This window comes from Antechinus flavipes, chromosome 3, assembly GCF_016432865.1.
Source record: "Antechinus flavipes isolate AdamAnt ecotype Samford, QLD, Australia chromosome 3, AdamAnt_v2, whole genome shotgun sequence".
Classification (NCBI taxonomy): domain Eukaryota; kingdom Metazoa; phylum Chordata; class Mammalia; order Dasyuromorphia; family Dasyuridae; genus Antechinus; species Antechinus flavipes.
This window is the reverse complement of record NC_067400.1, coordinates 79,146,755-79,171,298: the sequence shown is the minus strand read 5'-3', so window position 1 is coordinate 79,171,298 and position 24,544 is coordinate 79,146,755. Positions and strand designations below refer to the sequence as shown.

Sequence of the window (24,544 nt, the reverse complement as noted above, 5' to 3'; positions counted from 1 at the left end):
TAAGTAAATATGCAGAGTCAAAGATCTGTTTCTCTTTGAGTTTGACAACACTGCCAAGAAGATATTACTATTCCACTTCAACTGCCCATCTGTTGTCTCTCACTCCCATTACATAACTAATCAACTGCCTTTCTTCTTCACACACATTTCCAAAATGTCTTTTGTGAACATTTTCACATTCAAGTTATCATTGATAACATGATAAAGACCATTTATGATTCATATACTTGACTGTATATCCTTTGATCCAGCAGTGTCTCTACTAGGTCTGTATCCCAAAGAGTTCATGAAAGAGGAAAAAGAACCACATGGTCAAAAATGTTTGTAACAGCCCTTTTTGTGGTGGCAAAGAATTAGAAAATGTATGTCCATCAGTCAGAAATGGCTGAATAAGCTTTGATATATGAATGTAATAGAACAGGGTGATTTCAGAAAAGCCTGGAGAGATTTATATGAGTTGATTCTAAGTAAAGCAAACAGATCCAGGAAAACATTGTATATGGCAATGGCAAGATTGTGTGATAATCAACAATGATAGACTTACCTCTTCTCAGCAATTCAATGATCCAAGGCAACCCAAAAAAACTTTGGATGGAAAATGCCATCCACATCTAGAAAAACAAATATGGAGACTGAATGCAGATTGAAACATACTATTTTCAATTTTTTTTCTTTCTTGTAGTTTTTCCCTTTTGTTTTGATTTTTCTTTCCCAAAATGACTCATATGAAAATATGTTTAAAATGAATGTACATGTATAACCTAAAAAATTTTAGATAAATTTTTTAAAAATAATATATCTTAAATATTGATATAAAACAAATATCCAACAATGAACAACTGAGGGCTTTGAAAGCATAGATTTTCAAATGTAACCCTAGTCTCTTCTTATTCCTTGCATCCAAGTCCAGCTTATTGTCCCTCTGTCAGGTTTTGTTTTGTTTTTTTTGGGGGGGAGGGTTGGTTTAGACATTGATAAAAAAAATTCATTAGGCTACTTGTTCAGCTTTATGTATGGTCAATGTATGATCAACCCAGCTCAGGAAAAAAAAAAATTCTCAAATTTCTATGGACTTCATTGAGAAGCTCATCCCAAGAGCAATATAATAGAAATTTGATATCTAGAATATAAAATATAAATATAAATTAAGCATTTGGCGAATCCATGAAGTAAATAGTATTGAATATAGAATTCAGAGAGATCTGAGTTCAAATCTTGACCCTGCTATGTATTAGTTGTAATTTGGTGGTTTTATTGGAGTTAAATGAAATCATGTATATAAAATGCTTTGTCAATCTTAAAGTGCCATATAAGGTTAATGAAGATGTTAACTACAATAACAATGGCTACAATGATGAGGATTTAGATCTAGAAGGGATTCTCTATCCAAACCCCTAATTTTATAGAGGAAGAAATTGTATCAGGAAAGGTTTATAACATGTCAAAAGTCACATAAGTTATAAGTAGCAAAGTCAGGATTTGTGGCAAGGGGCAATGATTCTAAATCCAGTATTCTTTTTATAACATAATGCTGATTCTCATCATTAGTAAGGGATATTATCTGAACCTTAGCTAGGTCAACTTCCATGATACAAACAATATTTTAGGTTAATGTATGCTAAGAATTTAAATTTAATACATTTTAAATTATAAATTTAACACAATAATATGTTTATATATTATAAATTATATTATGTGTAATATATAATTATAATAACAATATATCATTATAATTTTAAATTAAAAATAAATATAAATCACCCAAGTGAAAAGGTATATGGTGAGTGTAAACAGATTATTACATATGGCACATATACATATGTGCTGTGCATGCTAACATACACATCTATGTAGCAATACTAATTCCATGGTGTGTTTGATATATAAATATGTTTGTACATGTACATGTATATGAGAATACATCTACCTGGGGAAATGACAAACTATGAAATACTACATAAATATGATGTTATTGTTGTGATTATTATTCTTCCTACAAGGCCCTCCTCCATTTCTCTTCCTTGAAGCTTATTAAAAGCTAATTATTCCTTTCTCTGAACTCTAATATTATTTATTATCTGTATCAACTCAATTATATCCTGATGCCTCAGTGTGATATTGAATTAACCTTACGTTCTCATAGGTTATGTCTGCAGAACATAAGCTCTAGTCTAGCCTGTCATGCTGGGAAAGCTTTGGAAGGGGGACTACGATGTTTTTTATTTAGGAATCAGCTGAGTATAGAGAGATGCTTCTCCAGATTTGCCTCAGAGATTGTGAATTTTTTGGGTCAAAGCAACTCAGAAATACTATCTAAGGGTTGAAATTTATATCATTGAAGAAAAGACTCACAAAGAAGTAATCAAAAAGACCAAAATTCAAATCCTTCCTTAGAAATATACTTGATGTGTGATCCTGAATAAGTCACCTATTCTGTCTCAGCTTTAGTATTCTAATCTGTAAAATAGGAATGATAACTCCTACTTCACATGATTGTTATGAAGATCAAATGAAATAGCAGCATATGCAAAGCAATATCTAAATGTTAGCTGTCAATATTATATTATCAATGAATATTTATTCTCACATTATCTTCCGATCTTCTCATTTGAGAAGAATAGCTTTCACGATGAATATGGAAATATGTTTAGAAGAAATGCCTTCATGATTTGTGGGCTTATGAGAAGATGGAATTATTTAGTCAATGAAGTAGTATTTATAGTAAGCACTGAGCCATTCACCACATGCTCAGCATTGTGCTAATGCAATTAGACATCTCTGCCTTCCAAGCACTTAAAGTCCATTTGGCAATGTAAGGTAAGAATTGACAACAAGCAATACAGCATAAAGAAATACTGAAAAAAATTTAAAAATAAGTAATATAAGTTATATGTATGTTGCAGAATTCAAAAAGGAGGAAATTCAGTAACAACCATAGTAGAATCAATGAGGTTTTCCTGAAGGCAGTAGACATGTTATTTGGTTTGATTTTGTTTAGCCAAATAATAGTTGTTTGGGGAAAAAAAAAGTTTTAAATGCTGGATTCCATTCTAGGACAGGTTATGGAAAATGGGAGATACTTGGATCCCAATTTTTTCTCAGAAAGAACTGACTGTATTGTTAAGTACCTTATAGTTCATTGGCAGCCCTTGTAGCCATTCTGAGTGTCCTCTTTGCCATGGTTGATTTTTGGCTTGCAGCAGCAGCATTTGTACACTGATTATAATTTTGAGATGCTTTGTCAGTAACCAGGGTCTATAATTGATCTTCATCTCTAATTACTTTTCTCTCCACAGGTGTCTGGAAAAAGTCCAGATGGGAGCTCACACAACCTCCGTTTTGAGGGGATGGAAAGACAATGTGCATCCTTACCCAGGTACATCACTTTAGACATCTCCCTTTGCCAATTCACCGTCAGCTGTAGCCTTTTGAGTAATCTGCATGAAACAGGCTCTTAAATAAGGGATTATGGTATAATTTTCTTCCCACTGTCTTCTGCTACAGCCTTGGCGCCATCTTCACAACTGTACTAAGAATTGAAACACTTGTGGGGTTTTTTGCAAGAAGAAAATAGTATGTCATTGCAATTGAACATGTCAGCAAGAATATTGGATGCTGAATAGAAATTCTAAACCATCCCTATAAAAACACTAGCATAGAGCATCAGGTCCAGAGACAATATCATAATAAATCTCCTGTCCAGAAAGTTGCCTGTGAGTATTTACTTGCACAATTTGTCCTTGAAGCTTAATGTTAGTAGCAAGGGGTAAAATTTGACCTGGGGTCCCACCAAAGAGTAACATGAAACTGACTTGAATTATTCTGTGACCATATATTCTGTGGCAATAACCAAATATTGCTCCAAGGAGCACATTTTCTTAAAAGTCACTCACACATGAACAAACATGTGGGAAAAGTTTGCCTAGCAGTCCTATCATAACATGATCCACTTATGCCATAACTGGACACCCTTGAAAATAAGATCAAATTCTCAAAGGTTTTCCCTCTTATTCTCTGACGACTAATTCTAGTCTCATATTATCAGGGCATGACAAAATGGGAACTTTTAAAGACTATAGTCCAGCTTCTGTCATGTATGAATCAGGGACTAGACAAGGAAAACTTGTTAAGAAAGAAAAAAAATAAAAGCATAAAGAAATATCTTACCTTTTAAAAGGAGTGGACTCATTAAAAAATATTATTTCTCCAGTCTGAGCAGCATCAGATTTGAACCAAGTCTTTGCCCAAAAATGTATTTCTTCTTTGCCTCAACAGAGAGCAATGTATTGGCCATAATTTTGCATATAACTTTAAAAAAATAAAATAAAATCTTCAGTGCTAGAACAAACAGTAGCCCAAGTTTCATAAGTTGCATGATGATCTCCAAAAGTGGGGGAAAAAATCCTAAAATTAGTTAAGAATTGCTTTAAATAATGAATGAGTATTCTGTCCAAAGCACAAATCAAAATAAATCAACAAATCTACCTTCTTTGTAACAAAGTATTTGAATTTTCTTTCTTGATTATATGTATTCTCTCTTTCTCCCTTGTTCATTTATTCTCTTCTTATTTTCCTAATTTGACATTGTTATTTGTGTTTGCCTTTGATTTGGTTTCTTATGGGAAACCAGGCTACACTTTACTATACAGTCTATTGATTGTGGTAAAGGCAGAAGGAAAGTAGTGTGCTTTCATGAGAAAACTAGAAATAGCAAAATGCTTTCTTGACCAACAAACATGGCCCTTCCTCCCTGCAGAACACTAAAAGTGAACGTGGGATCTACAGACTTATTCCAAACAAGAGCAAATGAAATCTCTATAGAAATCTAACCTAACAATTATTAGCCATAATGTCCCCCAAACACCCTAGAACAGTTTCTTTCCTTTATAAGCACTGAAATGCTGAAATCATAGTTGAATATGAACAAGTCAGTTTTAGGATTAAACACTGAGGGAGGGAGTTTTCTGACAAAAGCATCACATTCTCAGTATTCTGTGGGATTGAATCTATCATCAGAATGTGTGAATTGACAAAAAAAAATCCTGCCAGCAAAGTGGATGTGTCTATAGCTGAACTGTTCAATTTCTAATGAAAATAATTTTGACAAAAAGTGCATCCACACAATGGTAGCAATGATTAGATGCACGTGTGAACAGACCTTCGTTGCTACCTGGCAACCAGTAGTAGCCACAGTAGAGAGGAAACAGAATTCAGATAAACATATTAGAAAGAGTTCATTGAAATGGTTTCTTGTTTTTTCAATGGGGAAGATAAGACTAGATTAACTATATCAATTTCTTAAAAAAAAAAAAAAAAAAAAAGGAAATGCAAAACAATCCTAGAGTTCTTTCTCAAATCCATAAATGATTGAGTGTACAGAAAAGAGAGTGTTGAGATATGGAGGCTTTCTTTAGCACATCAGCAAATACCCAGTTCTGCTTTTGGAATTCTTTCCCCTCTCAGGTTTAACTCTATAGTTAATTGAGGCACATTGTCTCCCTTTTCCAAGATTGAAGAATAGTGCATCTCTGCTTGTCCTTTCTTCACAAAAGAATAAGAAAGCTTTAAAATATTTATGAAGTTAAATTTTTAATTAAAAATTGTGATAATTCTGCCAGTTGAAAGAAAATGCCAACCTTGGAAGAAACTTAATGGGCAATGGGTTTGTCTGAACCCTTTTTTGTTAATGTGAATACCTTGTTAGCATTCAAAATATACTCCAGCATGTTGGTTTGTCTATAAAATCTGGAGACATAGAATCAAAATGAAAATGCTACCTAATGAATTCATTGCTGGATACCAGGAAACTTGATTGTGTATGTTGGGACAGGTGGAATAATATCTTTAAAATGGACACATTTAGCATTTGATAACCTACTTTCAAAATAAGTAGCATATATGAGGTGGAGAAGAAAGACCCTTCTTAGGATTTGGAAAATTTTTTTTTCCTTTTTCTCCTCTGTTTTGGAAATAAGTATGTGGTCTTGTTAATAAGCATCAGATATTCACTAGAACAACTACTTTGACTAGTCCTACCACCACACTACCAATTTACTTTCATAAGAAAACCAAAAGAAATCAACATAGCATCTTTTTCTGTTTTGCTCTGTACAAACTATTGTTTTTCCTAGGTGAGCATGCAAATGGCTATTTCTAAGATCGGAATAATATGATAACAGTAAATATATGTATTTTTTCAAACTGTCTTCTTTTTGTTGAAAATATTGGCTCCAATAAAGCTGGGAGGCAAATACATCATGAAAACTGATTCTGTTTGCTCCCAAGCTTTTCTCTGCACAGTCATTTCAACACACTATGTCTTCATATAAGCTTTGATTTTGCCATTCAGAGAAGTCTTATCCCCTGAGAGCACAAAAAGTAATTCCTTCTCCATTAGGACCCAAACCTGGGCTTCTGGCTAAAGACTGAGATTGTCCATCACAGAGTCAGATTCATAATCCATGATGGCAACATAGATATGATCTGTAGCTTTGTTGGTGGCTGCCTGATGGATCCCATTGGCAAGAGCACAGCACTGAGGAGACCAAGATTTGATCGATTGTGTGGGCCAATAAAGTTTCTATTGCAGCATAGCCCTGAGTCCAGCCAAGTGTCTTAAAATATGTCATCCTTCACAAGTACAACCAGACTGGTGTGAGTGGATGATAAAGCACAAACCCAGAATGATACAGGCAGTATTGGCTCTGAAATCAGAGTACTTTGGACTCAAATCCTGGCTCAGGTACTACTTATATGATTTTGGGTCTCAGTTTCTTCATATGTGATATGAAGGGATTAGACAAGATGAAATCTAAGATCCTTTCCATAATAAAGTCTGAAATCCTGTGATTCTTTTTGCTGGAAAAGCAGCAGATGCCCTCTTCCTAAAGCAATATCAATTAAATATAGGAAATAATATTCATATGTAGCTTCTACGTCCATATTACAGCTTTTTTTTTATCATCTTTCAAATACTATCTCAGAAAATCAATCTCTTAATTCCCTTGAATCCTTCATTTGAAAAATGGAATAGTTTTGATCCATAAGTGACAGAAGAACATTAATACTACACCTACTAAAGAGGCAATTCTGTTTTATTAGAATACTCCTGGGACTTAGCAACTGATGTGCTAAGGAAGAGTAGACTATAAGTAGCCTAAGAAAGATTCTCATCTATATTCTGGGGGGATGGCAGCACAAATCATTCCCTACCAGAGAAGCATTGCACTTGCCAAGGCTGGGGGTGAGCAAGAACCCATTCACACCATATTTTGCTCTCAGGAATTATATTGTCCTTTCACACATTGCATAAGTTATTTAGGAAGAAAAAAAATCTCTCTGGAACATCTCAAGCCGCCTTTGACTTGCCTGTGTAATGAGAAGCGGCATAGTAATTCTGAATTAGGATAGAAGGAGCAAATAGCTAACACACTTCTTTGGAGCTTGAAAGTAAATTTGCTTTCCAAGCTTGTTCTCCATTTTTCAGCATTGAATACATTTGTGTCCAGATCAGGATATACTCCATAAGGCTACATTTCCGCTTTAACATTTCAGTCATGTTTTGTTGCATGCTACTTTTGTGTCTGTGTATATTTTTGTCCTTCTTCAGTAGGGTGCCAAGTAGGAGTGCATGGCCAACTTTGAAACTGGGAAAATATGCACCCTTGTCTGCTCTGGGATATTCTCCCCAAAACATTCTGTCTGGTCATCTTCTGATCACTTTACAAGCATTGAATCATTACATAAAGAGCCTGTCCCTCTCAGATTTCTCTTATTCACTTCTCAGTTAACTTCTGGCTTACTCACTGCTATTGAATTTCCGTTGACCAACCTAGAATCATTTTATAGCATGTACAAAGCAGAGGGCAAGGACATTGCATTTTTGTAAAGGTCCCCAGTAAAACCAGTGCCATTCTTTGGCTGAAGATTACCTGAATGATAATTATGAAGATAAATGAAACTTAGCACAATCAAACCAAAACACACATTTATCTGTATAGATGTAATAATAAAAACAATAATAGTGGTTATTATAGCAGCAACAACTAGAATATACATATATATGATTTATAAAACACATTAAGATTATAAAATACACATGTATTATTTCATTTGAATCCTACAGCAATTCTGTGAAATAAATGCTATTATTCTCCCCATTTTATGTTAGATAATTGAGAGTGAGTTTAGTTAAGTGACTTACTTAGGGTCACATAGATAGTATCTGAGACAAAACTTGATCTTTAGCCTTCTTAAGTCCCACTTCAACATTCTGTTCATTTTGTCACAGCTTTCTCTAATTTGGGTAGTTCAAATTCAATAATGCAGATCATGATGGTTCATGTTTGCTGAGCCTACAACTTTTACCCATTCTTCCTTTAAGCACACTGTAACCTGAATTATATTCTCTTGATATGTTAGTGTCTTTTGACAAGGATACAAATGGAACACACTAGCTATTCATTAATATTCCTACCACATAACCAAACCATCTTTTTCACTCACACATTTTTGATGGGATCCCTTATACTCCTGCATAATTCTTTGTTGACAATATGTTACAGCCTGCTCATGGCTGCCATGAGTTTTTCTATTGCCCTTTTTGATTTCAGTTTTTTCAAAAACTATAGTGAACTATGACTTAGAGTCATTGGACACTGAAATAATATTGATATTAAAAAGGTCAGCCTTTATTTCTTGGAGAAGCTTGAGTTTTTAAGAGAGCTTAATAGTTTTCCTAAAACAATTTAATCTATTCTTTACCTGTTCGATGCTAGGTTCCTTTCATTTCACATATTTGTCCAAGATATGTACATATATATATATATATATATATATATATATATATATATATATATATATATATACATATGAAAAAAGCCCTTATAGGTTGTCTATCCAATAAATATCTTTCATTTTCTTATTTAGTCCTATGTAGATGGCTAGGCCAAACTCTTTTGAATGGTTATGGATATTTTCTAGGACTTTCTGCAATGTTATACTAGCATTGTCTATAAATAATTAGGTCAAATTCCTTTGATTGATGCTTTTATTGGTGGATACATTTGTGCTGATTGAAATACATTCCAAATCTCCTCAGAATAAACAAATATATATCAGATATCTTAAATTCTTGCCACTTCTTTACCTAAAAGGAAGGATTTTCTATAAACTTTGATAAAATAGCCATTTCTCATCAAAGTAATCACTATTTCAAAGCTCCTTCATTAAGAACTTTCACTTTATCGATGCCATAATACAAATCTGTGAAACATGTTGGTTTTTGATGCTCTCCATTTCAGCCACAATATATATTTTGAAAGTTCAGGTTTTTTTGAGGCTTGAACTTGATATACAGTGACTTTTCTTCCACACCTCCCTAGATTACAGAGAAATACCAGTTCATCCTTATGTTGTCAGTTATCCAATAGTCTCCAGCATCTTCCTTAGTGATAAAGCATTGTTTTGATATCCCTTCCCTGTCCTTGAAAAACCCCTTTATCAGCATAAAAAAACCAACTGTGACTGGCGCTAATCTTGAAATAATACACTCAGATTATTCTTGAAAGTTTGTCCTAGCAATCTGCATATATCAAAGTTTAATGGTTTGGGGAAGTTTTTTTTTGTTTTTTGGAAAGCAATGAAGCTCAAATAGATAAAACCAGCAGCTAAACTTTTTTTATTCTTTCCATCAGGGTCCTAAATTAAAAGTCTGATTCTGTCAGTCATCTATTTGATTGGTACTTTTGATTACGTCTTTCTCAATGTAAAGAAAAAGAAATGAAAATGATGAATTAGCAGTATTTTAATCTTTTTTAAGACCTTAACCTATCTCCTTTGTTAATTCCAAGTTTCCAAAAATGCAAAATTCACTGGGGCTTAACAGATTATAAAAGCTGAACAATAGGGGTTAATGGTAGAGACCTATCATTTTTGTGTCATTTAGTTCCTTAGATAAAAGTCAATTTTAATCAGTATCTTGGTCATTTCCTTGTATTTGATATATCCTTGATGCCAGCTAGGACAGATGACATCAATTATTCAATAGAAAGCTTCCATTAAAAGTTTAGTTATAGGTTTAATACTATCCCTAAAGGAGAGGTATCCCTAAAGCAGTCATGACTAAATTTTGGTTGACTGTGTATATTACATTTTATTGTATTATACTTTCCCCCTACTTCTTCAAAACAGATTCTAAGCTATTATAATTTTTAAAAGTTAAAGATTATTTTTAGGAGAAGAATAAGTATTCATTTTAAAATATCTTTATTAATGTCTTTATATCCCCATTTTAATGCATTCGTTTCAATTCTGATATATTACATCAACATTTTATATTCAAATTAGATCTAACATTTTAACATTTTACTTTTAATGTGCTTTTCCTCTGTTAAGAACAATTTATGAAATGATGAGATGAACTAATCAAAGGCAAAGATAATGCCTTTTGTTTTATAAATCATACTCATTTTTCCACATAGCTCCTCACACACATATAATTGAACCTCCCTTTGTGAGAAAGAAAAACACTTATGCAATACTGACCAAGAAAACTACCTTATCTAACATCATATGCGATATTCTGTACCCATACTGAAAAGGAGGGAAACATTATATCATCTGTTCTCTGGGACTAAAATTGACCATTGCATTTCATTAATCTGAATTAAATTTCCTTTTAATATTGTTTTTATTTACATTATTGGAGTCATGTTTATTTTTCTCTTGGCTCTGCTTACTTTGCTCTGCATGAGTTTATAGAAACCTTGCCTTCAAATTCTTCATCTTCATCATATTTTATGATGCAATGATATCCCATTGCACTGTATATCTTAATGTATTCAACTGTTCCCTAGTGGGGAGACATTCATTTTTTGTAGCTTTTTATTTTCTGTCTTCGTCTTCCTTGAGGTTTGTGCTCAGAAGTGACATCACTGCATCAAAAGGGTAGTGATTATTGTTTTATTCTATTATTATTTTACATTATTACTGCATTATTTTAATGTCCTAATATTATAATTAGTTTTAACTTGAAACACTTCAGGTTTTTATTGTCAGAATACATTTAACATAGATCAAATATTTATTTTCCCCTTCCTTCCCCTCCACATGCCCCAGAACAATAAAAAGCAACACCAACATTCTTTTGTACCTAGGCAGCTGCTTGCTTTTCAAAGCCCAGAACCACATGTAATTCCTCACATTATATTCCCTGGCAGTTCTTGATGTTTTACTATTTTATTGTCACTCTACCATCTGCCTTCCAAGAGCTTATTGCAGTGGGAATGATTGTTGTGGTGAGTTTCTTGACAGTGCTGAAATGTTTTCCTCACTATGCCATTCTGATGCTACACACTACTTCCTCCTGTCTTCATTTCATATGCCAGTGGATATTGTTTCTCTTTCGGAGTTCCATGTGTTTGGGTCTCATCATAGTGTCATCTTCAGGTGACCACATTATTTCTAGTAAACCATGTCCTATAGCCTGTTAAAATTTTTCCGATTTTTCTGGGCAGTGTTTATAGCATGGGAAGAGACTGGCAATAATTTCTGATCATTTCACTCTGGGTTATAACTCTTAAGACTTTATTTTAACAGAAAACTATGTGTCCCACATAAAGCAGAAATGTAATATGGTGATAATTAAGCGTAAAATGAATTGGTTCCCTTTTAGAAGTCCAAATTTTATTGATGTCTCTTTACACCATAATAGTTTCTCGATATACATTTCCCCCAATCCCTAGCAAAACCCTCTTTTGCAACAAAGAAAAATAGTTAAACAAAATTAACAATGTGATCTCATCAGACAATGTATGCAACATTCTGTATCTGTAAGTCCCCTTTTGCTGTACTAAGAGGGGGCAAGTGTGTTATCCAGAACTAAAATTGGTTATTTTAAGTAATCAGTCTATATACCTTTAAATGTTATTTTCATTGACATTGCTGTAGTCAATATATACATTATTATGCATATTGATCTCCTGATTCTGTTTTCTTTGCTCTACATCAATTCATTCAAATTTTCCTTTGCTTCTATGAATTCCTGATAGTTGTAACTCATATTCATTATTTTCATCATTTGTCTTTCAGATCCGTTGTAATCATTATTTTCTGTTACATTCATATACCACAGTTTTGACATTTCCCAGTCAATGGAATTCTACTTTGCTTCCAGTTTGTTGTTGTTTTGGGGGGGAAGGAGTGATGCTAAGAGATTCATTTGGATTTCAACATAATGCAAAAGAAGGGAACATGAATTTATTGTTCATTCATTTTAATCATGTCCAATTCCTCATGAATTCATTTGGTGTTTTCATGCCAAAGATGGAATGGTTTGCCATTTCCTTCTTCAGTTCATTTTACAGATGAGGAAATTGAAATAAACAGGGTTAAGTGACTTGCCCAGGGTCACAAACTAAATATCTAAGGTCAGATTTGAACTCATGAAGATGGATCTTCCTCACTTCAGGCCTGACACTCTATCCACTTATGCCCACTTAGTATTTTCTCCTTCCTTCCCCTCCATATGACCCAAAACAATAAAAAATAACACCAATTTTTTTTGTACCTAGCCAGTTGCTTGCTTTGCTAAGCATTTCACAAATATTTCATTTGATCTTAACAACTCTATGAGGGGGAGGCTATCATAATCCCCATTTGAGGAAACTCAGGCAGTTGCCCTAAGTGACTTGCCCCAGGTCACACAGCTACCAAGTGTCTGAGATGGGAACAGCAGACCTAGTATTCTATCCATTGTATCACCCAGATGTGTAATATGCAGGTGAAAAATTACAAAGGTGATAACATCATAAAGCTATCTGATCATATCCTAAAACTAGAGAGAAAACTGCAACCAAGAGCAGAAGCTCTAAAACAAGGAAGGAGCTAACAAATACCCATCCCTGTTTTAAGATAATTTTAGTAAGAGTGAAAAGATCTTAGTCCATTTTAAAATCCTGGGATAGGTAATTTGAATTGCCTTTAAGGTTGACTGACCTGTTGTGAGATGGGAAAAATGAAATGATTGAGACTCCAACTTAAATTTTTTTTTAATTTTTATTTAATAATTACTTTATATTGACACTCGTTTCTGTTCCAATTTTTTTCCCCTCCCTCCCTCCCCACCTTCCCCTAGATGGCAAGCAGTCCTTTATATGTTGGATATGTTGCAGTATATCCTAAATACAATATATGTTTGCAGAACCGAACAGTTCTCTTGTTGCATAGGGAGAATTGGATTCAGAAGGTATAAATAACCCGGGAAGAAAAACAAAAATGCAGATAGTTCACATTCGTTTCCCAGTGTTCTTTCTTTGGGTGTAGCTGCTTTTGTCCGTCATTTATCAATTGAAACTCAGGTCTCTTTGTCAAAGAAATCCACTTCCATCAAAATATGTCCTCATACAATATCGTCCAACTTAAATTTTTAAAAAAGACTAAATTAGTGATATTTCAGAAATGTAATTTCAAAAAAACATTTAGCAAATTCCTATTGTGTGCTGCAAAATAGGGTGTCAACAATGAGGATATCATTCTCCTTTCCTCTGCTCCTCCTCCACTTCCCAAGTCATTCAGATCCCATGTGTTATGCAAGAGAAGAGCCATTCTTTTCCTCATTCTTTCATTTTGTTCTTTTCCTGACCTTCTAGGTGATCCAAATCCCCTGTGATGGCCAGACAGTAAGAACAATATGACTGCTTCCATTATTTGGATGAACTAAGTGTCACTATGTACAATTCTTCTGTCTTAAGACAATACTCTGTCACTGTATCTGGGGTTCCTCAAGTCTTCCATTATCCCCTGCCCCTGTACTTTCCAGATCTCCAGGTAGTACCACCTGTCATTGTTCCCTAAGGATCTTATTTCTGCTATCTACTACATTGATGTATTTTAGGGTCTTCCAGCCCTTTCCACCTATCAGTTGCACTCTCTTGTATGTGATATTTTCGCCAATTAGAATAATAATTCCTTGAAAAACAGGACTGTCTCTATCCCTAGCACTTCCTAAAGTATTAGATACATGGTAAATATTTAAGAAGCACTTTTTTCTTTCCTTTAGCCCATCATTTGTTTATTTACACATGTAGTGCAGGAGGCTAGATGCTGATGAGATGCAAACTTAGATAAGAACTCTTTAAAGGAGTTTGAAGTCTAACAGAGGATGAAATATAGTTCATATAACCATAATAATAAATCAATCAATAAAAATTTATTAAATACTTATTACAGTCAGACACCATGCTAGGCCCTGAAGGTACAAATACAACAAATGAAAGTAGTCTCTCTCTACTAAAAAGATTCTTATATTTTACCTGTAACACAATAATGTGTTAAAAAGTACATTGTAGAAACTCAAAATAAAGTAGTTTCCTATACAAATGAGTTCTAGAGAAAGCTGTTTTCCTCAGAGAGGGCCTGAGACAAGAAAGACTTCCTGGAGAATATATTATATGAGTTGAACTTTAAAGGATGGTAAAGATGAGAAAGGCCAGTGGTCTAGATGTAGAAAATAATATGAGCAAAAGTATATTGGGGAGAAAAATAGAACACTCTGGCTGGATCATAGAACACAAAGAGGAATAATGTGAGAGAAGATCAGGAAGAACAGGCTATGATATATCTTAAATACTATGCAAAGTAGTTTAAACTTTTCCTTGTGGGTTCCAGGAAGCCATGGAATATCTTTGAGCAGAAGAGTACATGACCAGATTTCTGTGTAAGAAAGATAATTCTAGCAGCAATATAATAACTATATTGAAAATGGGAGGAAGGTGCTGATAAGAAGGCCTGTTTGCTAAATTGAAATGAATTGAATTGAATCATCCAAGTGCATTGGGAATGAGAATCTATGCTAAGTTAGTGGCCCTAGCACCAAAGAGGAGCCAGTAGAAACAAGAGATATTAGACGGATATAGTAACCACATGGATATGAGAGGTGAGAATAAACAAATCAAAAATGGCACTAAGGTTGAACATGGGTTCAAATGTGTGAGTGCCAGCACCATGGACAGAGCTAGCAAAGTCGAAAAGAAGAGCCAGGACAGTGTGTGTATGTGTGTGTGCACACGCACACACACACACACACACACACACACACACACACACACATATATTTGAATTACACAGTGGTCATTTGAATCTTAAATCAATGTAATCATTTTGAAAGATTCACACAACCCAGCAGTATACTAAATTCTAACACCACAATCACTACTGTCAAATTTGTGGGTATTAGGAATATGGAGCTAGGTGATATCAGGAAATGTTCTCTAGAAAAAGCACTCTGAATTCTTCTATTTCTTCCTTCTCTGAAAGCAACATTTTCTAGCTATAGAACTGCAAGGCAAAATTCTAATCTAAAGAGATGATACCTCTTGTTCTATAATCAATTTAGCTTAAAGAATCAGCAAGTATTTATTAAGTGCTAACTAATGTGCTAAGCAGGGCAATGAGGTGTGCAGTGGATAGAAGACTAGGCAAGAAGGAAGGAAGGAAGGAAAGGAGGGAGGAAGACAGGAAAGAAAGGAAGGAGAAAAGGAAGAAAGAAAGGAGGGAAGGAAGGAAGAAAGGAAGGGGAGGAGGGAAGGAAAGAAAGAAGAAGGGAAAACTTATCTTCATGAATTCACATCTGGCCTCAGATATTAACTAGCTTTCAGAAAGTTACTTAATTCTGTTTACCTCAGTTTCCTCATCTGTAAATAAGGTGGAGAAGAAAATGACAAGCCATTCCAATATCTTTGCTGAGAAAATGCGAAATGGGGTCACAGAGTCAGAAAGGACTGAAAAATGACTGAATATCATCAATGTGCCAAGCATTGTGGTAAGCATTATGGAAACAAAGAGAAATGTAGTCTCTATGCTTAAGGGACTTTCGTTGCCCCATTAAGGGAAATAACATATACATGTCAGTTGTGAAAAAGAGTGCTAGTTGTACTATCAAAGGACTTGGCTTCAACTCCTGCCTCTGATGATTACTACTTGTGTAAATTCAGGTAAATCATTTAACATTCCTAATCCTCAGTTTCCTCATCTTTTAAAATGAGTGAACAGATCTAGAGGACTTCTGAAGCCCCTTCCAGTTCAAGATCTCATACCCTATTCCAAAATATAGGAAATTAATAGAGAATAGGATCTACAATGGTGATTTCATTGATACAGGGAACTCCAGAATGAAAAAATTGACTCTACCAGTACAGATTATAACCTTCTCGACAGTTTCCAGTCTTACAGTTAGTTGTCTTTTCTTGTGATATCAAATTCAGATAGAAGCAGGGGCCATTAAATCACACATAAGAATCCTCACAGCCTTCATACAGACTTAGAAGACAACACATTAACATTATGTTCTGGTTTTTTTTATTCATTTTATTAAATTTTCCCACTAATTTTAATTTTTGTTAAACATTTCACAATTACATTTTAATCTGGTTCCACTTGTGCTGTGGGGTAAATAAGTGCTGCCCAGAGTTTGTGGCCAATATGTGGTAAAGACTGAAAGAAAATGCATATATACAAAGGAAATATAATATAACTTTGAGAAGTTGTATTTAAAGAATCAGAAAAGACTTTACATGGTACTTGAACATTTTAGAAATGTTAAGGAGAACTCAAATATGAAAATTCAAACTCATTTCATAGATGAGAAAACTAATGCCCAAAAGGTTGTAATTTGTTCACAATTCAGTAACTAACAGGGGCCAGAGCTATACCTTCTGACTTCCAGTCCATTCTACTTCATCAGTTTACTTGCTTATTACCTCATGATGCTTACTAATCATGGCAAGGTGATATGACCCCTACCTTTCATTTTATGTGGGATTGTTATCTCATAGTATAGCACCAGGTCTTAGAATGCTTTGGATTGGTGGGGGAGGGAAGACCACTTTTAACAGAAAGACTAAAAGGTGCATTAGACAGCCTAATACCATGTGGAGTACATAGCAGCTTTGGAATTCCTGAGCTCCCTGGAAACACAGGTTTCAAAAGTGGCAGGGTCAGCATCAAATCATCCTATCAGTAAAGAATTGCTGCTTTAAGTACAGATCTTTCAGGGGGGTCCTATCTGTAAACCACAGACCTTTAAAGGTCTCTTGAGTTTTTAGTCTCTCTTGAAATACTACCTCTTCTATGAAGGCTTTCTCTGAAGTGAAGGCAAGATAGTGAGTTTTCCTGGCTGCTATTTTCTCTCTCCTGAGCTCTCATGTCATTCTTCACTCTCTATTACAGAAACATTTGTGGTAGTATTTATACATGATGTAACTGCTTCATTAATATATGTCATTGGTTCTCCTTGTCACTAAAGTAGTTTTTTGTGTGTGCCATTAGCAATTAAGAGCCTGGTTTATTCCTAAAGATGTGGATATTAGCTACAGGTGAAAAGAAAATATATGGTGATAATTATGATGAGAATGATGTGAATGCTGGTGTTTTTCTATAACAGATGGATCAAAGGTGAAAATCTAAAGGTCACTATAATTCACCATACAGAACTTAAGTCAAACCTAGATTTCTTTCAACTATTAGCCCAGCAGGTGGGAATTTTTGTAGGAAGAGAAAGATGATTACGTAAAGCATTCCATTTCCAAAATGGATGTAGTTGTTTTAATATAAATGAGTAATTTCGGCTTCCTGAAGATAGAATGGGGCTAACCTGAAACTAACAAGCTGCTTACTGTCTCTGCCAAATTAAGCTTAATATTGAAAGACATTCCTTAAGAAGTCAAGAAGGTCAGGGGTCAAGCTATCAACCTATGGAATACAGCTGTCAAGGACACCTTTTGCATTCTCCAAGGGAATAACTACTGAAAATTCAGCAAAGAAAATATTTGAATGAATAGGGACAATTAAAAAAAAAAAAAAAAAAAGACGAGACGTCCCAGAAGAATCCATTGGTAATATGGAAGGAGCTAGAAAGCAGAAAGTTTGCAGGGCTTGGATTTTATCAACCTTTCTAATAAATGTCACTTGACTATTCAGAGAGAAGAGCAGTTGGTACAATATGGAAAGGTTTTAAAGTCCATTAATTTTTTGAAATGAAGCAGCTGGCCTCATTGGCTATTAAATAATAAACCAGATTCTCCCTAGTGCCTAAGTCACCAGTGCCTGATGGTAAATTAGGCATTTAGGAAAGCACATCACCTCTTTTAGAAAATTAGGGTACAATTTAGTGTATTTTACCCTTATTAAGAATATTGTATGAGGGGACATACTTAATGATTTAAAACCTGAGTTCAAGTCTCTGCTCTAATTCATTCTAAAACCACGAAAAAGTCATTTAATGTTTTGTGCCTCAATTTTTCAATCTTTCAGGTGTGAATAATGATATAATAACAAAATATAATGTGCATACACACTATATCTCACCATGGTTGCTTTGAAGAAAGGATTTTAGAGCATTAGATAATTATAACAATATGAATATTAAGTGATTTCTAATCCATATCAAAATAGAAATGGCACAGGTTGCAGCTTAGATGAATAAACAGTCCTTCTGTCAATATTTAAAATGAATTTCTTGGATTGTCTCTATGGCATGGAGTAAACCAAAATGACAGCAGATTGACTCATGTGCTGTAAGCAGCTGATAATACATAATAAGCAACATTGTGAAAAAATTCTGGTATGAAAATAATTGTATATTAAAAGGAGTCGACAATTTCACTACTAAATAACAAAAGGAAAGATTTTTTGCCAAAATCTCTAAAACCATAACTTCAGTGTTATATCATGGCAACAAAATTGTCCTTTTGAAAGAAGAAAGAAAGTTGACAATTGAAACTTACTAAACTGTAGGAAATTTAGGGAGCTTACCCAGAAATGCCTGGTCACCATGAACAGCTTATTTTCTAGGAAAGTAAAGCACATGAGAAGGCAAAGAGTAAAAATATCTTGGAGTATACTCAGTGTGGAAAGACAACAAACATAGTAAAGTGTGACTCTTGTGATTCACTCTGTGTGTTGTGTCTAAGTCATATTATCATATTATTACACTCTGTGTATTTTGGGACAAGTCATGTCAGGATTCCCCAGAAGGTCCAATGTAACTAAGCCAATCTTTCCATGTGACTTGTCAGCGAGACCAAACTCATTCCCCTAGGGGGTGACCACTCAACCTCTTGCAGATGTTGGTTATTGGGCCACCACTATGAATGACCTGCAGCTGGTGTCCTGCAATAATTCCTCAGTGATGGGCGCCATTAATGCCTGTCATTTGTTTGTATAATTCTCTCTACATGGACCTCCATCTGCTGGGCACGTGTGGAGTAGACATCTATTAATGCTTTTGGATTCAGCTATCTCATTGTAAGGTAGCTGTGCATCATTTCAACATGTTTCAAATTAGGGTTGGTGACTATTTTCAGTGTGCTTTTAATGAGTTTAGTAACTGGGCCGAGGGAGACAGATCTACTAAATAAAGATAGACATGTCTGGCTATCATTCATTCATTCAGAAGTCAGATGATTGTTTCAACAAATATTTATTAAGCATATGCTAGGTACAGAACATAGTGCTAAGGGCTGGAGAAAATGCAACATTTAGATAAGATTCAATCTCTGAATTGAATGGAGCTTAGAAAGGGATGACATAAATAATACAAACTATCATTTTCACAGAATGAAAAAAATAATGCTTTATGAAATCTAAAGGGCTCCCTTTCTTTCCATCTGCTAATTTAAGTTCCTCTGTCATCCCTCAAGTGATTCCATTTCCCTTTAGCATACTGCTTCTTGCTTTAAGCCATCAAATAGTTGCCAGAATTTTGCCATCATATAACTAAAGTTAGAAAGTATTGCAACTGGGATGGATGAGAAATGTTTTTCATCCATGATGGTAGAAAGAACACTAGGCAACTGCTAAAGTTCTAGTTCATAATTTTTTCTCCCCTATGCTCACTTGCTGGGAATCAGAGCATCCAAGAGACCTTATTATCATCACCAATTAAATTGTTCCCTTTCCATGGCTTGGAGAAAAGAGAACTAAAGAAGGGAAGAAACAAATGAGAGGAAAACAAAGAAATAATAAGAGGCAGCTATGATCAGAGACACTAACTGCTTATAGAACTGGAATTTTATGCCTCTAAGGGAAGAAAGAAAACAAAAAGCAGAGACTGGAGGCAAGCTTTTAATGCTTAGTTTGTGATTTTACCTCTGGCCTTAACCTATCTTGTTGTTGGTCCTTCATTTTCTGAGAGGACCAAGATATCATGGGGTAATGTCTTCACTTGAGAATTAATTGAATTTAAACCAGGAAAGAATTTATCTGTCTGGTGAAGAAGATATTACACAAATAAACTACATGCATGTTGTACATGAATATAATTCACTTGTACACAAATATGCTTTGTGTTGTATTGCCACATGTGGTCATTGTAACAAGAACTGTTATAGTAAGCAGCCAGCTGGCCCTTTAAATTAAGCTTTTTTTTTTTTGCCTCAGCAAGGATCAAGTTCACTTTCCCTAAAGACTTCAACTCTGTTAAGAATTTGTTTCAAAGTAGAATGGAGAAAGTGATTTTGTTGCAGGGAAGAGATGTATATTGTGAAAATAATATTTTTTTCTTCTTGAACCTATCCAAGGAGAAGCATGAAAAAAGAAAAATAAGCAAATGACTTGTCTTTTAGGATGTTCAACATTCTATAGCACTTCAAAAGAAAAATAGGATTTAAGGAATAAAGGAAATACATGGGTGAAACTTTACTTTGTCTTAATTAGAAATAAAGATCCTCTACCACAACCCTCTATCACTACCTCTCCAAAAAAAAAAAAAAAAGTATGAAGGAAAATAATAATATAAGGTAAACTAAGAACTAGTAGAGGTTTGTTTACAAACACCTACACACAAACAAAAGGAGTCTAAAGGAAAATAACAACAAAAGGTGGGCTTCAGTAGAGATTTGCTTTGCTTACTTCTCTAATTTCTTTCTAGAAAGAAAATAATCATAAGCAACTTTAGATATTCCATATGATGATTGAGGAAAGAAGGAATAAAGAAAGTAATTAATTACTAATGTTGAATCCTAGGACAAACAGTGCCCCCAGCCACATTACTAACCTTTTATTAGCCTTGGACAAATAACATTTTTCTCTCTCCCCTCAATTTGACCTCGAAGACATTGTCTAATTTCTCATAAGGACAGCCTAAAGAAGAATGATGTTTGTAATGAACTTTCATTCTGAGGTGAAGCGTGGGGATGAAACAATCACACAATATAACTGTAAAGCTTTTTTTTAAAAAAATAGTACTGTTAAAAATGAAACATTAAATACAGGTATGTTAAGATCTCATGCTCTGCACCTATCTCTGAGTATAAAGTACTTTGTGTAGCTATCTTTGTTTTCCTAGGTGAAGGAAATACTTTATGAATTGTATCAGTGGTCCCCTGCCCATTGTGTAGTGTCCCCCCTCCAAAAAAGGCTTGTCTCACTATTATTTTAGATGAACATTTATTAATGATAATAATTGTTTATTAATAGTGTTTATTTTGTAACATTGATCCATATCTTCTGCCTTAAAAATAAATTAATAGAAAGCAGCTCAAGGACTCTGTAGAAAATCCTAAACTTTTACTTTTAATGCAGGTTGGTTTAGAAAAACTGAATAAAAGAAGTGCAACTTTGAACTCTCTTTTGAATTAATACTAGTGTTGCTCTTCAGCAACCTTTCATCAAGCCTCTGAGAGGTAGAAGATAGGCTACCAGTGGCTTGCTGTCCATCTCTTCAGCTCTCTCCAATAAAACAGCTGCTCTCCTGCCACTGAACCACAACGGTGGACTTCAGTAATTGGTTTTCTTGCCGCGTCAGCTCTTTCCCTCTTTTTTCCTTTCATTTTCTAGGACAGATGTTTCTAGTTAGTGAGATCAAACAAGCTGCTATACTGTGGATTGATTGTAAACATTTTACAATCTTCATCATAATAGATAAATGCTAAGTAACAATATGTAACCCTTTCATATTTTAATGGATACTGTTAGGCATTCATGATAAGGTGCATACAAACACCTCACCAGAACTATGTGTTTCAAGGATTAAGTCTTGGAAAAGAGTAACAATATCCTCTGTATTCAGTTAAAATGTAATTATCTTTGAGAGAATCATATAGTCATATAATTGTAGAACTAGAAGAGCCCTTACAGGTTACCCAATGCAACCCACAGGTAAGGAAACTGAGACCCATTTGGATGAAGTCACTTGTCTATGTTTATATAGTGACAAGTTAAGCAACACTCAATGTTGTTATTGCTTTAAGTCTTATAGCTAAAATGAAATATAGTTGCAAACTATATAAGTATGTGAAAACAAGTTATTGTGTCTATTATATAATAGATCAATAAAAAGTACCCATATGATTGATATTGATGGTATTCTAACAATAGATAATAGAATTAAGGATTCAGAAAAATCTCAACAAACTAGACCATTGGATCAAATGTAATAAGTTGATAACAAATAAGAAGGTACATAGTTGGCTTTTTTTTAAAATCCATTTCATAAGTTCAAGATAGGGAGATATGGTTAGATAACAGTTAGTCTGAAAAAGATATTCATGCTTCAATAAACCACACACTCAGCATGAGTCAATAGTATGACATGGCAGCCAAATGTGGTAAGATGAACTTAGGATACATTAAGATAGGTATAGATCCAAGGTTAGGTAGATGATAACCTAGTCAGTCCATACCTGGAGAATTATGTTCAGTTCCTTGCACTTATTTTAAGGACGTTGAAAAGTATCCAGAGAAGAGTGATCAGGCTGATGAAGGGCTTCACAATCATGCCATATGAATATCAATTGAAAGAAATGGTGAGGATTAGCATGGAGAAGAAAAGACTTCACAGGGGACATGAAAGTTGTCTTAGAATACTTGAAAGACTTAAATTGAAAAATGGTTTAATTTGGAAAGGAAAAGAAAGGAAGGGAAGAAAAGGAGAGGGAAGGGAAAGGAAGGGAAGAGAAAGGAAGAGAAGGGAAAGGAAGGAAGGAAGCAAAGAACATAAATGGACATTGCACCAAGTCAGATTTGTGCTGAATATAAAGAAAGACTTCCAAATTTCCAAATTTCTAATGTTGTTGGATTTGTCAATGATTTAGCTGTTAAACTGATCTTATTCTTTTCCTATATTTGCATGTCTATCTTCTACTGATTTGTAAACTTCTTGAGGACAGTGAGATCTCTTTCTTAAGTCCCACAGGAGAGTGTCTTGAATGTATTAGGCCCTTGATGAATATGTATAAATGTATAGAAGATAGATGTATATATAGTTATAACTATTTTGAGTTCAAATACAATTTCTAAAAGACTTTAAATGAAGAACTAAATTAAATGACATTCAGATAGTATCAGACTATATATTATTATTCTTTTCTAATTTTGATTGTCTAGAAATCTCAAAAAGAAAAATATAAGAATGTTACTTTTGCATCTGAGCTTCTTAAATCTAAAATTTTAAAAATGTGATCATACAAGAGAAGCAGAATAAAAAGGGAAGAGGAGAAATCTACCCCCCAAAACAAAAAAGACAAAATCAGTCATCTGTAGAAAGAAACAAAAATAAGCCATTTCTACTTAGTCATTTTTCCCCCTAAACTCTTAGTGTGCCCCTACTGAATAGGAGCTCCCTAATGATCCAGAACCACTCTTTTCCATTATTCTTGCTATTTTTATATTTAATCATTGCAAATAAAAGGATGGATCTCCAAAGACATTTCTCCAAACCTTAGGGGGAAGACAGCTGTGTTGGTGACCCAGCAAGACCAAGAGGCTGCCAAGTTGCCACTGCTTTTGTGGCAATGGATGACATCTTTAATTATTCTCCACAGCAGAGGCGTTAGCCAGCTAATGCTACTTCAAGCCAGTTTTCCAAATCATGTTTTGCAGCTGAAAATTGGTTTAATATGACTGTTCCCAATTTGGAGGCCAAACCTAACTAACTTCAAGGAGTACCAAATATCCCAATGGCAGGATGGCCAAGTGACAGTCATTTTTAAAAATTGAAATGACAGCACATTCCTTTATAAGTAAACTGTGAATTATCCATGTTTATTTCCTTTAATCAGTATAGTAGAAACAACACAAGCAATTTCTGTGGGCATTCTCTTTCTTTAGCTAAATAACCTCTAAATGTTTTTTTGTCATTCCTTATAGACTAAATTCATGCTTTAAAGTCTGTAGAGGACCTTATGATTTACCATCTCATTTGAGCCTTATAACAACCCCTTTTGTTTTCCCTATTTTACAGAAGAGACAGACAAGTTAAGTGATTTGCTCAGAGTCAAATAGCTATTAAGTGACTGAGGCAGAATGGGAACTCGGGCTTCCTTTGACAATAGGTCCTAGGCTCTGTCCACTGGGCCACCAAGCTGCCACTTATACATAAGTGACCATAACAATCATAATAACAGTAGCAGCTCATCTTTATACAGTGACATTTTTTGAAAAGAATTCACAAAGCATTTTTCTTACAGCATAATATACTAAAAATAGTTTTGGTGTCAAAAGACCTGGGTTTAAGTTTCAATTCTTAGTTTCTACATTTGTAACATGG

The 24,544-nt window shown here is 34.4% G+C and overlaps 1 protein-coding gene across 2 annotated transcripts in view; it reads left to right on the top strand.

Moving 5' to 3' along the window:
- Nucleotides 1-24,544, top strand: part of PARD3B (par-3 family cell polarity regulator beta) — a 1,324,210-nt gene that overhangs the window by 1,249,878 nt on the left and 49,788 nt on the right. For both annotated transcript variants that reach the window (XM_051983714.1, XM_051983713.1), the window contains one exon: nt 3,297-3,376. In XM_051983714.1, coding sequence (XP_051839674.1) covers nt 3,297-3,376 — 80 coding nt within the window. The remainder of the gene's footprint in view (nt 1-3,296; nt 3,377-24,544) is intronic.